General features: G+C 55.6%; 1 protein-coding gene across 1 annotated transcript in view; it reads right to left on the bottom strand.

Annotated features, from left to right (window-relative positions):
* Nucleotides 1-2,782: 2,782 nt before the first annotated feature.
* DMTN (dematin actin binding protein) overlaps nucleotides 2,783-12,801 on the bottom strand; it is a 35,773-nt gene continuing 25,754 nt past the window's right edge. Inside the window, exons 4-16 of the mRNA XM_074940324.1 lie at nucleotides 12,615-12,689; nucleotides 11,969-12,124; nucleotides 10,554-10,662; nucleotides 10,022-10,078; nucleotides 9,751-9,903; nucleotides 9,274-9,383; nucleotides 8,980-9,085; nucleotides 8,529-8,593; nucleotides 7,743-7,791; nucleotides 6,579-6,586; nucleotides 5,851-5,910; nucleotides 5,373-5,453; nucleotides 2,783-3,918 (exon numbers count right to left, since the gene is read on the bottom strand). Of these exons, the coding sequence (XP_074796425.1) occupies nucleotides 3,805-3,918; nucleotides 5,373-5,453; nucleotides 5,851-5,910; nucleotides 6,579-6,586; nucleotides 7,743-7,791; nucleotides 8,529-8,593; nucleotides 8,980-9,085; nucleotides 9,274-9,383; nucleotides 9,751-9,903; nucleotides 10,022-10,078; nucleotides 10,554-10,662; nucleotides 11,969-12,124; nucleotides 12,615-12,689 (1,143 nt within the window). The 3' untranslated portion in view covers nucleotides 2,783-3,804. The remainder of the gene's footprint in view (nucleotides 3,919-5,372; nucleotides 5,454-5,850; nucleotides 5,911-6,578; nucleotides 6,587-7,742; nucleotides 7,792-8,528; nucleotides 8,594-8,979; nucleotides 9,086-9,273; nucleotides 9,384-9,750; nucleotides 9,904-10,021; nucleotides 10,079-10,553; nucleotides 10,663-11,968; nucleotides 12,125-12,614; nucleotides 12,690-12,801) is intronic.

Here is a 12,801-nt window from a genome sequence, read left to right as displayed (position 1 = left end):
AGAGAGAGGAGGGGGAACAAGTTGTGAGACTTAACTCGCTAGCGGCTGGGAAGTGCATCCAGATGGGAAACACTGCAAATGGCAAGGGATCAGTATTAAAAACTGAAAAGGAGGACTTGTGGCACCTTAGAGACTAACCAATTTATTGGCGCATAAGCTTTCGTGAGCTACAGCTCACTTCATCGGATGCATACTGCGGAAAGTGTAGAAGATCTTTTTATATACACACAAAGCATGAAAAAATGGGTGTTTGTGTGTATAAAAACATCTTCTGTATTTTCCACAGTATGCATCCGATGAAGTGAGCTGTAGCTCACGAAAGTTTATGCTCAAATAAATTGGTTAGTCTCTGAGGTGCCACAAGTCCTCCTTTTCTTTTTGCGAATACAGACTAACACGGCTGCTACTCTGAAACCTATAAAAAACTGGACACTTCTGGTGTGTCCGCACTGCAGCTGGGAGCCAGCCTTCCAGCCCGGTTAGACAAACTTGCACTAATGGGGCTTGAGCTAGCATGCTAAAAATAGCAGTGTGGATGTTATGGCTTGGACTGCAGTTCTGGCTCTCAAGCCTAGGGGGTCAGCGGCCTAAGAGGGAATGTTTCCTAGTGCTTAGAGCAGTAGACTAGGAATCAGGGACTCCTGGGTTTTTATTCCTAGCTCATGGAGCTAAATAAAGTTTAGTGGCCAGAACAGAAAAAATGAGCAGTCCAGACTCCTGGGTGCAATCCCTGACTCTGACACACTGCGTCATCTTGGGCAAGTCCCTCCTCTTCGGACCTCGCTTTCCCAACCTGTAACACTGAATTACAAATATCCCCTCTTGGGTGGGTGAGGCTGAATTTCTTAAGGCCTGCAAACTGCTTTGCTCTCCTTGTCTGGAAGGTGCAGAATGATATTTAATCCCACTCTGAAGCAAACAGGAATGAAAATCAGCAGAGGTGGGTGTTGAATAAAGCCATTTCACCTTTAATTATAAGCAAAAAATCACTCTCACATGGAATCTCCGACACCAGCAAAAAATAAACAGAGAAAGGGGAATCACTGTATTCAAATCAGAAAAAAAAATCCATATTTATATATATATATTTATAGATATGTTGTATAAGTAGCAGTGAAAGGCAAGTATGGGCCAGGGGTTTCCCAATAAATTACATTCTTTACATCCCGACAGAGTGTAGTGGTGGGGCAGTGGTTGGAAACGGAAAGGGAAAGCGTGAGGGAGTGGGTCTCAGGCCAGCGCTGGGGAGCAGATGTGGTGCACAGTAGAAAAAGGACCCAGCAGGGGGACTGAAAGGAGCAGCAGCCCAGGAAATCGTTTGGCTCTGAGGGGCCAGTTCCCCTATTTGACCGCTGGTTATTTTGACTTTTAAAAAGACCCCAAAGCAAAGGAAATTGTTAGCTCCTTGGGTTTGTTCCTGGAGGCATGTAAGGTGCTGTAGCCCACATGGGATGGGTGATCAGACCACTGGATTGTCCTGCATGTGCCCTACATAGGGAGCTCCCACAGACTTCAATGTGCAGGAGCGGGCTGCCAGGCCAATATCCTGCCAACACCTGACCTTTCAGAGAAAAGCGTGGCTCACCCCTCTGTAATGCTCCTGGCCTGCTGGATAAGGCTCTGCCCGAGACAGGCCAGCTGACCCAAACATAGGCTTATTGGATCCCCTTTGATCAATGCACTGTCTGGAAGGGGGAGTCTCTCAGCTTTTTACTCTTTGCTTGGTTGAGAGATCTCAAAGGTGGCTCTGAGGTGGGGAGTGCAGCTGGGCTGGAAGCTGTGCTCGCCCTCTGGCAAACAAGAAGCATAGCGTGGAACAACCCCCCAGGATACTGGTAAGTTTCCTGCCCTTTCCAGGACACACTGCTCCTTGCAGGCAGCTCTGAAGCGTGCGGGGTATGGGGTTTGGGGGCCGGGGGGGGGAGGGGGGGGAGCGTGGCGTGTTGTGTGCAGGCTGCAGAGCAATCTTGGGTGATTATTTCCAAACTCCAGGGCCTGGCGATGAGGCCGGGGTCCACAAGGGATCGGCACCACATCAGTCTCTGCTGGTCACTGCGCAGGGCCTGGCTTCCTAGCTACTGATGCAGCTGCTCAGAGTCTCCTGCCTTGGCATCCTCTCTGCTCCTTCACCTAGCATCGACACAGGCATCCCCTCACCCTCACAAGCTCTAAAATATTGTCACTACCTGAGGAAATTCCATCCTTGGGCATAGAGAGAGCTGGCTTGTCTGAGCCCTGGTTGGTTATGCACTGCGGCGGGGAAGCCAGAGTCGGACATCACCTGGTGCGTCACCAGGGGACAGCCTGCAGATTGTGGCAGTATACCAATGGTGTGGTTTCCACAGCAGAGGGTTATTGCTGCCCCATGGGGTACACGGAGAGGGGGAAATCCTAGCCGGGAAGCCTGAGGGGGACAGAGTGGGATGGCTGCCAGAGATTACATGCCAGGCTGGAGAGAACATGATGAGCTGCCTCCAGGCTCCAGCCTCGAGCCCTGAGTCTCTCTTTGCCCAGGCAAACTCCTCTGCCAAACCTGGGGAAGGGCCTTGGGCTTGGCAGGGCAGCCACGGGGCTTCGACTGAGGCTCTGCAAAGGGGCAGGAGCAAAATCATCAACTACTAAGGCCTGAAATGATGGAGCTGAGAGCAACCCTCCCCCAAAGGCAGCTGCAAGGGGTGGGGTGTGGGGGCTGTAGCCTTAATGGGGAGCCCTGCGGTTTGAGAGCCTGGGCCATTGGGTTGAGAACTTGGGAGGTGCTCGGTCACGTCCACCTAGGGATTGAATTTAGAGGGAGGGGTGGTGGGAGTGGGGAGAGGAAGGGGCAGCCGAGCGAGAACGAGACAGAGGTGACCTGAGAAGGGTTGGTTCTGATTCTCCAGTTCTCTCCAGCGAGAAATTCTTGTGCCCCCTCCCAGTTCCACCGAGGGCTGCTTGATTACAAGGACGGGGCCCCAACTGTGGGTGGGTCTATGGGGAGTGGCTGCTAATGAAAATCGTGGCTCTTTGGAGCCTACTGTAGGCAAATGACAACCCCATTGCTGACCGGCCACTCAGAAACACAGCCATGGCGACACCCGGCAGCCCCGTCAGGGTTACAGCTATGCAGATGTATACATGTGCCCTGCCCAGTGTGGACAGGGAGGGAGGCTGGCCCCGAGAGGAGCAGTAAGGCTGGGAGCAGGGTCCTGAAGCAAGGGAGCCAGTCAGGGCCCAGCAGCAAGGTAGAAGTAGCCCTGACTTCCCTTACACCTAAACCAACATGCGTCCAGCAACTGAGCACTACGGTGTGTCTCTGTCCTGTCCACTCCCCAAGCTGAGCCGGGGGAGCAAAGCCAGGGCCCCTGCCAGAGCCCCCTCCAGTAGCTATGGCTCCCATCCTGCCTGAACCAGCCGCGTCCCCAACAGGCAAAGAGGGACACCGCTGCCCTGCCCCCGAGAAGCCCCTACACACCATCCAGCCCAGGGACCTTGGCTGACTAGGGTTTGCTTGCTCCTCCCGCCACTTGTTCAACTCTTCCTCCCCTAGCTCCATTAAAAGAGGTTAGACCCAGACTGAGTAGCCCACCAGTGTTGCCAGCAGCCCCCCTGGGCATGTGAGGAGGAACGTCTGGGCAGGGAGGGGCTCTCCGATATCCCCCAGGGAGAGGCAAAACTGGGAATGAGGGATCAACGTGCCTGAGGGGCTTCGGGGAGGGGAGGCAGGTGTTAAAACTGGCTCAGTAGCCCTAAAGCAGCTGTGATGCGAGATTGTGTTTGACACTAACTGAGATCACGGCTAGGGTTGGCTCAGGCTGGGCACTAGGCTCAGAACAGGAAAGCTTTCTTCTTCAGCTCGTTCCGCTTCCACAGAGCCAGCTTGCTGAACTCCTCCAGGGACATCTCGAAGACACGCAGGAAATCCTCTGGGGACAGGTGCCTCTGGAGGGAGAGAAACAGGGGGTGTTATGCACCAGTCAGTGTGTGTATGTGTGTGCATGTGCCAGATCAGAGTGTGTGTATGTGTGTTGGTGCATGTGTGCACACAAAATCTCTGTGTGTGTGTGTGTGCGCATGCACAAAATCTGTGTGTATATGTGTGCATGCACCAGATCTCTGTGTGCGTGCACCAGATCTGTGCGTGTGCCTGTCCCAGATCAGTGCCTGTGGTTTAATGCCGGATCAGTGTGTATGCACGTGTGAGGTCAGTTTGTGTGTATATGTGTTTGTGCCAGATCAGTGTACGTGTGTGAGCACACGTGTGCGTGTACCACTGCATTTTGCTGGGGGAAATTCAATTTTCCATTTTTAAACAACTTTTCATTTCAAATACTGTTTATTTTATATAATATTTTTAAAAATCAAAATCAGAATGAAACCATTTTATTGAAACAAAACATTTTGATCAACGCAAAACAAACAAAAAAGTGGAATTTCGTTTCTCAAAAAATTTCTCATTTTTTGTTTTTGTTGTGTTTTGGTATAGAATTTTTTTTTGAAATGATGGAATTTCTCACAAGATGGAAAATCGGTTTCCGATCCAGTCCTAATACAAACCCTCACACTAGACATGTCTACACACAGAAGTTGCATCAGTTTAACATAAATCAGTTTTAAAATGATTTAGTTAAACCAATGCAAACCCCAGTGTAGACTCTCTTTCTTGCCTTTAAACTGGTTACAGCAGTTTAGCTTGCCTGACGTGGGCTTGTACAGCCCATGCTGCCACAGATTCACTGCTGTTGGTACCCACCGTAGCTAGATCAAAGCTAGCTCTGGGATGTCTGTGCCTGCTGCAGTCACACCTCTGATTGCACACAGACAGGCCCAGAGTCACCTCGGTTTAACATCATGCCTTCAGCTAACCCACTGCCACATGGTGTGGAGAACAGGCCTGAATGCCAGAGCTTCTCTCTGGGCTCCAGCAGACGCTGCCCACGCCCTGGTAGCTGAGTCCCTGACCTCACAATGCATGCACCCACTCTAGGTGCTGGCCATGGAGTCTGCTGTGCCCGGGCCCCTGTGGCAGGTGCCCACCCCATGTAGTCATGGGGCAAGAGCCTGGCTCCCTCCTTTTCTAATCGAATTAACTTCCACCTTTAGCATGGGTACAAGAGAATGAAATACCTAGAGCTGTTTGTGGGTGTGCAGGAGAGAGGCAACCGGGGAGGGCAGCTCGGGGATGGGGTGGCAGCAGGCGGTGCTCCAAGTCCAGGGGCCACAAAGCATTAACTCTCTCTTCCCCATTCCCTTCCCCTCTGTGTATTTCTCCAGCTGTTTTACCCTGAACCATCCCCCCACCCAGCCCCGGGGATCTGTCAGCTGTGGTTTCCTTGGCCCCGCTCCCTCCCCTTGGCCCAGACACTGCAGGGGCAAGCGAGATGCCCCATCCGCACCTCTAGCCTTGTTCTGTCCACTCCTGGAGGCAGTTTCACACGACCCCTGTTCGTCACCATCAGCACCTCATAGGGGTAAATCTGAGAGCCAGGGACAACACAGGTAAACAGAAGGGTTCATTAAAATGCCCGTCCCTGTTCCCATTCTCACCCTGCACCCCCGGCTCAGCCTGTACTGGGGCATGTTCCACCACCCACAGAAAGCCTGCAGTAGGGCACGTCTGCTACTCCACACCCCCCAGCTCAGCCTGCACTGGGGCATGTTCCACCACCCACAGAAAGCCTGCAGTAGGGCACGTCTGCTGCTCCACACCCCCCAGCTCAGCCTGCACTGGGGCATGTCCCCCACCTCACATACCTGCAGGCACCAGCCAGCCAGCAGCAGGTAACAAGGCAAATGTGTGAGCATCCCAACCCATGGCTAGGCCACCCTGTACCCTGGCCCCGGGCCTGCAGAGCCCCCAGCCATGGCTCTTACCTTCTGTTCCAGCATGCTGGGCAGGGAGTTCCCTCTGTCCATCCTCCCCCGCTGGCCATTCTGCAGACAGCAAACCCCCAGTCAGTCTTGGGCTGGCATACAGGGCTTCCCACGCCAGAGTCCCCACCACCTCCCCGAAAGGACCTTAATAACAGTAGGGTGATGGGCTTCAGCCTAGGCACTGGAGAGGGTGGCACTCTGCCCCCACTCAAGCTCCTAACCCCCTGCATCTCTGCTGTTTCTCTCTTCCCCACCCGGAGCTCCTAAACCCCTGTGTCTCTGCTGCCTCCCGCCCCCACCCAAGCTCCTAAATCCCTGTCTCTGTTCCCACATCCTGAGCTCCTGAATCCCCACATCTCTGCTGTCTCCTTGCCCCCACCTGAGTTCCTAAACCCCTGCACCTCTGCTGTCTCCCTCTCCCCCTACCTCCCATCCTGCCTCTTTGGGGTTCTCTGTCTCCTCAGTTTGCCCTTCTCTCCTTCTCTGGTGCTGCCACTCCACTCCCTTCCCTGCTGCCCTGCTCCAGTCCCTGTCCTTCCCAGTAGTCCTGTCTGCGTCTCAGCTCCAGCCCTGCACCACTGAGCTCCGTCTGTCTGGCAGCTGGTGCCAGCCAAGCCAGGCTGGGAGAGGCTGAGCATGCAATGGAAGGGAGGGGCACTTCCCCCGCCTCCCCCAAGATACATCACCGCTCCCAGTGTCTCCCCTTCAGCGGCAGGGCGACCGCTTACCTGCAGGCCTGCAAAACACAAAGAAAAGGGGCTCAGAGAACCCCAGCTCCAGCCGTCCTGCTAGGATCCCCACCCCGCAACTCCCCAGCTGTGGGTGCAGGGACTGTATGTCCCAGCTCATTTAGAACAAGGGGCTGGATCCTCATCTGGTGGAAATAGGCAGGAGGTCAATGGAAGTATTGTGGGTTTTACACCAGCTGGGGATCTGGCCCACAGATACAATGTAGCTTACGCCAGCTGAGGATTTTGCCTGGTTTCTCTGTCTACAGGGAGCAGAGAGGTATCAATTTAACCCTTTGTGGGCTGCACAAAGCTTTGGAATTCCCAGCATCCAAAGATAACAGACAACGGTCACTCGGGGCCTGGTTGCAAAGCCCAAGCTGCTGGGGCTGAGCGTTGACGCCCACTGGCATGAGTAACGGCCCACCCCAGCAGCGTGGGACAGGCTGGGGAGCAAAGGCCCCCAAACAGGCACAGCGTGGCAGCAGCTGGATAGGCTTCCCCCACTCCCTGCCCAGCAACTGCCTTGTGCCCCGATGTCTAGGGGTGAGGGGGGAAGGCGTTCCCACCAGCCAGCCAGCCCTTGGCCTCTCTGCTGGGGCTGCCAGGTGGACACTGCAGCTGGGAAGGGGACTGAGACCCAGCAGCTAAGGGCCTCCCGACAGCTGGCAGCTCCTGGCTCCTGCAAGCTACCATCCCAGGCCTAATTTAAACTGGTGCCCTGGAATGGCAGGACTCGGTCTCCAGCCCTCCCCGATGCCGTGAGGCCACCCAGACCAAATCCATCCATTCCTCCCAAGGATAATGAGTGGGGGCAGCTATTGCCAGCATCCTGTGCGGCTGGGCAAGAGGTGAAGAGAGAGCACCAGGCCCAGAGCTCATCAGCAGTGGAATGGGGGCAGGGATGAGCTGGAATCCTTTAGCTGGTGTAAACCCGTGCATCTCCGTTAGTGCTCGGGTGCTGCACTGATTCACACCAGCTGTGGGGTCTGGCCCACGGGGCGTGTGACACAGCGCCCCCATCAGGCCGACAGGCCCAGCTAAGATGAGCAAGAGTTTGATGCTGATGACTCTGAACGGCATCTCTGGTTGAGTGACCAGACCAGACCAGACCAGACACACATCTCCCCTGCACCTGTCCCTTGTGCCGTATGCTTCTCTTACCTGGGCTCCCCTTCTCACTACTGGTTGGGCTGAACTCCGCTGACTGCAGCTGCAAAAGGAAATCAGACAGCATCAGCTACCAGGGTAGCAGTGCCTCTGAGAGGGGCAGGGTGCTTGGATAGAAACTGCCTCCTGGACTGACGCAAGAAGCAGCTGGAAGCTGGTGAGAAGGGCCAGGCTGACAGCCCCAAGAACGAGGGGCCTCTGCACCCTCAGAGCAGCTGCATCCCAGGGGGCAACCCAGCAAGATTCCCCCTGCATTGCTCTCCGCCTTGCCCTCCGCCTTGCTCAAGGGGAAGAGCGGAGTCTGAGTGGTTTTGGTGACAAGGAGATCTGTTCCACTGGGGCTGGACTGAGACCCAACAAACTCATTTCACACAAGACTCCGAACAGCCAGAAAGTGGTAATGACTCTCCATCACTGCTGACGTGGGCCAGATTTGAACCAGTGGCCCAAAGGCGTAAGGCCCTGGGTCCCCTTACCAGCAGGGCTGTGAGCCAGCTGCTCTCACTGGCTGATTGGCTTTGTCTCTCAATTCCTGGCAAGCTCTCTTCCTGACTGTCCCAGCCTGTGACATTACCCCCCAGGGATACACAGCCCAGCCATGGCTAGGCTCGGGCACCGTAGGCTGGATCCCAGCCCAGGTGGAGTGGTTCTGTTTGGCACCAGTTGGATCTGAACATCATCTGAACGGATAAGAACAATATGTGGAAAATACCACACTCTCAAGGACACAGCAGGCAAGGGGAGGGTGAAGTAGGGAACTGCAGTCGCCCAGTGCCTTACCCTGCTGAGGGTACTTCTCCCATAGGCCGGAAGGGTGGAGGATCTGGAATTCCCCAGGTGCAGAGCTGAAAAAGAGCAAGAGCCAGTATCACCTCTGGGCTGATTGTTCCTGCAGCAATCCTAGTACAAAGCAGTGCAGGGGATGGTCCGGGGGGAGCGCCCCGTGACTCCTGCCCCGGCCTCTCCTAGCAGAGGGTGCTGCATGGAGCAGGCCAGGAGAGCTGGCTGTGGGGTGAGTTCTGGGCTACTCCAGTCCCAGCCACTAACAATCAATATTTAAATAAAACCAACACCTGGAACGATACCAAAACAATGTCACTTGTCAGGGTATCGACTTAAAATGGATGCTGCTACCGTGGATGGCAGGAAAGGACTGGGGAGGGGATCTCAGCATCAGAGAGGGGGAAGAGGAGAGGAGGGCATGTCTGGGACACTGCCCGGCCCCACGCACAGGTGTGGAAGGGTGTTCGGTCTGGGAGCGAGCGGGTTTTCCTCCGGATGGGGAGAGATTTCTCCATCTCCTCCTTCAGGATCAGCTTCCCGAGGTTTGAGGTGACCTGAGGAGAAGGAGCAGTCAGGGTCAGGTAGGACTCAGTGCCGGGACGCAGCCCGCTCCAGCCCCAGCATACTCCAAGGAGCAGCCCCCCTCAAATCCCAGCATCCTCCAAGCTGGAGCCCCCTCAAGTCCCAGCACAGTCCAGGACTCAGCCCTCCTGGAGCCCCAGCACCTCCAAGGTCATCCTACCTTACTCAGCTCCTCTTTCTGCAGTTCACGCAGGTTAGTCATTTCCTCCGTGAGATCCTCCTCTTCTTCCATGCCTTTCTTGGAGGCCTTCCGCTGTCTCCACTCCTTCTCTGGGGACCCAGAGAGGGCATCAGGGTGCGGGGCAAGAGCAAGACTCTGAATCAAGGGGGCAGGGAGATAGAGGGAGGCTGGATCCTTTCCCCACTGGGGAAATTTAGGGAGGCAGAATGCATCACCCCAACACCTGGGCTAGCAAAAATTGCCAGGGAATCTTCATGACCACAAGAGGTCAGGGCCCTGGCTGTATGTCCCATCTGCCCAGCCCCCTCAGTCACCATAATGGGGCCTCGATGCTGACTCAGATCAACGCTTCAGCTTTCCTTGGTGGTCTGCCATCTCAGTACTGACCCCGCTCAGCTTGGGAGGGGGCTGATAAGAGTCGCCCACCTGCAGGTTAAACACCCTGCCATCACCTACCTACGACGGCCAGGGAGGGAGGGCAGGGCCAATAATCCGTCTCGATCTTGGCTGGCTGGTTGGGATCCGGGGCCTGGGCTGCAGGGAACTTGGAGCACTCAATTATCTGGTCTTCTATCATGTGCTTGCTCTGTGGGGCTCCCGTGGAGGGCTCTGAAATAGACAGAGGGACAGAAAATTGAGGCCTGGCTTCCCCGTCGCCTTGCGCCCCCTCCCCCAAATGTCCCAACCCAGCACCCAAAGGCCAGGGTGAGGAAGCAGCCACGCTCACCTCTCTGCTTGTAGATTGGCGGCTTCTTGTATATGTTCAGCTCCATGGTGTTGGTCTCTAGAGGAGGGGAGGGGAACAGGAGGGTGAGAAATACCAGTGACCGAGCAGGCAACTCAGTGAGCCAGCCCCACCACCACCACTGGCCCCAATGGGCAGCCGCAGCTGAGCTTCCTTCTCACTCCTAGAGGAGGCAGGGTCCCACTGGTGGGGGAGGCTTGCCCTCCTGCTGTCCCTGCTCTCTGGGTATACGGAACAGCGCTCTCCCTGCTCCACGCTGGTGGGATCTGGGAGGAAGGACAAGTGGGTCCCAGTCCCCGAGCTGGGTTCAGGTGCTGGCTCCAGGCTCACCTGACTCAGGCTGGTGGAGGGGGAAAGGCACCCGAGTAGGAGCAGGGAGGATGGGGTTGCAGGGTCTGGTCTTGGGTCTCTGGTTAGGATTTCAGTGTGGTGTGTGGCCCTGAAGTTGGGGTCCTGCTGCCCTCGCACCCATGCAGGGAGCCCTGGCGAGCCCCAGGCAGGGTGTGGGCCGTACCAGGTCGGTGGAAGTGGTGCACTCCACTCCGGGCTGTGCTGCTGGTCCGGCGACTAGGTGCCTGGGAGGCACTTCCTAGGGACTTGTTTTCCATCCAGTCCCGGATGACCTGTGAACAGAGCCCGTGTCAGAGCAGCTGCTGCCCCGGGACAGACCAGTGCCCCATGCAGCCTGTCTCTGACAGTGGCCCATGCTGCCTGCTCAGACAGAGACGTAACTGCCAAGCCCAGACTGCACCTAATATTTCAGTCCCACCCTTGGGAGGGAAATCTCTCCCGGATCTCTCAGGAAAGACTGACAGTGCTTGGAATGGTGAGACATGGCAAAGCTGGCCTCAAGGCATACTGGAAGTCCAGCTGTCCATCTGCCTCACCTTTTACAGGGCTCGTTAGTTTAATCCAGCCTCTAAAACTCTCCTGTTTAATCAGGGTCCAAGTGCAACCTAAGCCCCTGGATTCTGACTCCTCTGAGCTTCTGGACTAGCTGATCTCACCTCAGCCAGTAGTGCGGATGCTCAAGACAGAGCCATGGCGTGTGGACAGTGGAGGAGCCATTTGATGAGCCAGTGGGGAAGTAGCCTTTGGAAAAGATGGATCCACTCATCCATTGATCTGTCAGCCAGGCAGCGTCAGGGACCAATCCTGACACCTGTCCCAGTAATGCCTTGCCCTGGTAGAGCCTCTGCAGGGGGATGTCTACACCAGCCACTAAGCCCTTGTTTGAGCCCAAGCCCCCTTCCATCCTCACACAAATCTGTCTGCATTCCTAGGACCCTACTAGGGGGGTGGGTCAGAGCCCGAGTCCCAGTCCACGCCCTGTCACTGAGCAGTGCGGACGCAGCTCAAGCAGCAGACCCAAGTCAGAAGGTCTTCGCAGTGTAGGACAAGTTATCATGGCTGGGGTTGGAAACAGCGAGTCCACAAACCCTGCTCACATAGTGTAGACCCGCCCAGAGGCTCCCTCCCCTCCGCAGTCTCCCTAGTGATCAGGATAGGAGCGAGAGCACAGTGATTAGAATACAAGGCACATCATGGGGGAGGCTGGTTGGACCTCAGGCTCTGTGGGTTTCTGTTGCCTGTGAGCAAGCGACGCCTGCAGACAACTAAGCAGGAGGCAAGGTGTGGGAGTACTCACTTCTGGAGAAGGAGGAGGAGAGATGGATTTGGGGGACAGGGACCGCTGTGGGAGGAAGCAGAGAGAGACAGATGCCATTTACTTGACCCATCCTGCAACCACTGGGATACGCAGTAAAGATTTCTGGTACATCCCTGTCCAGCAGCCCAGCAAGGTGAAAGCATCTCCCCTTAGCCAGATGGGAGCTGCCCACAGAGCTTACATTGGTTCAGCCATTGATGGGGGTTTGGCAGAGAGGGGACAAACACAGAGCGACCAGGCCCCAACCGAGACACCCTCACCTCTCGGCTCCTCGGCAGCTCCACGTGCTCCATGAGGGAGTAGGTGAAATGGGGCTCATAGATCATTAAGTCAGGGCGCTCGATGTCCAGGATCGCCTTGTCCTTGGGAATGGCTGCCAGGTCCTTGTAGCCCAGAACCTCATTGTCCATTCTGGCCTGTGAAGGAGGAAAAACTCCTTCTCAACCAGAAAAGCCTCAAGCAGGTGTCTGAGCTTCTCCCAGTGCAGGGCAGGGTCCACGATGCTTTCCTGCATGGAGCTGAGGTCTCACAGCCCATCTGGGAATTGGGAAGGGATTGTTCTCCTCATTTTAGAGATGGAGAAACACAGGCACAGAAAAGGGGAAGGGAATTGCCCAAGGTCACACAGCAGGTCAGAGCCTGGATTAAAATCCAGGACACCTGACTCCCATTCTCTTACTCTAAGCACTAGACCAGACTCTCTCCCAGAGTGAGGAAGAGAACCCAGGAGTTCTGAGTTCCCTTGCTCTAAACACTAAACCGTACACCTCTCCCAGAGCCGGGAACAGGACCCACGAGTCCTGACTCCCATGACCTTGCTCTGATCGCTATATTACGCTGCCCACATGGAGTTTGGGTGCTTTAGAGACCCCCCCAAAAGGGAGATGTGACATGAACAGCACTCACCACAATACTGGAGGGTGATCCTGGGACGCTGGACCCGCGGGAGGAACAGACACTCCCAGGGGACGTCAAAGATTGCTGGAAAGGAGGGAGAGACCTCTGTGAGTTTCTTTCTCCGCTGCTGGCTTCATCAATGCAGCCGACAGGTCAAGGCAAGAGAAAACCCAGGTAAGCTCCCACTGAGAGGCAC

Source organism: Natator depressus, chromosome 26 (genome assembly GCF_965152275.1).
Source record: "Natator depressus isolate rNatDep1 chromosome 26, rNatDep2.hap1, whole genome shotgun sequence".
NCBI classification, from domain to species: Eukaryota; Metazoa; Chordata; order Testudines; family Cheloniidae; genus Natator; species Natator depressus.
Note: the sequence above shows the minus strand (reverse complement) of the source record. Positions and strands in the feature narration are given on the sequence as shown.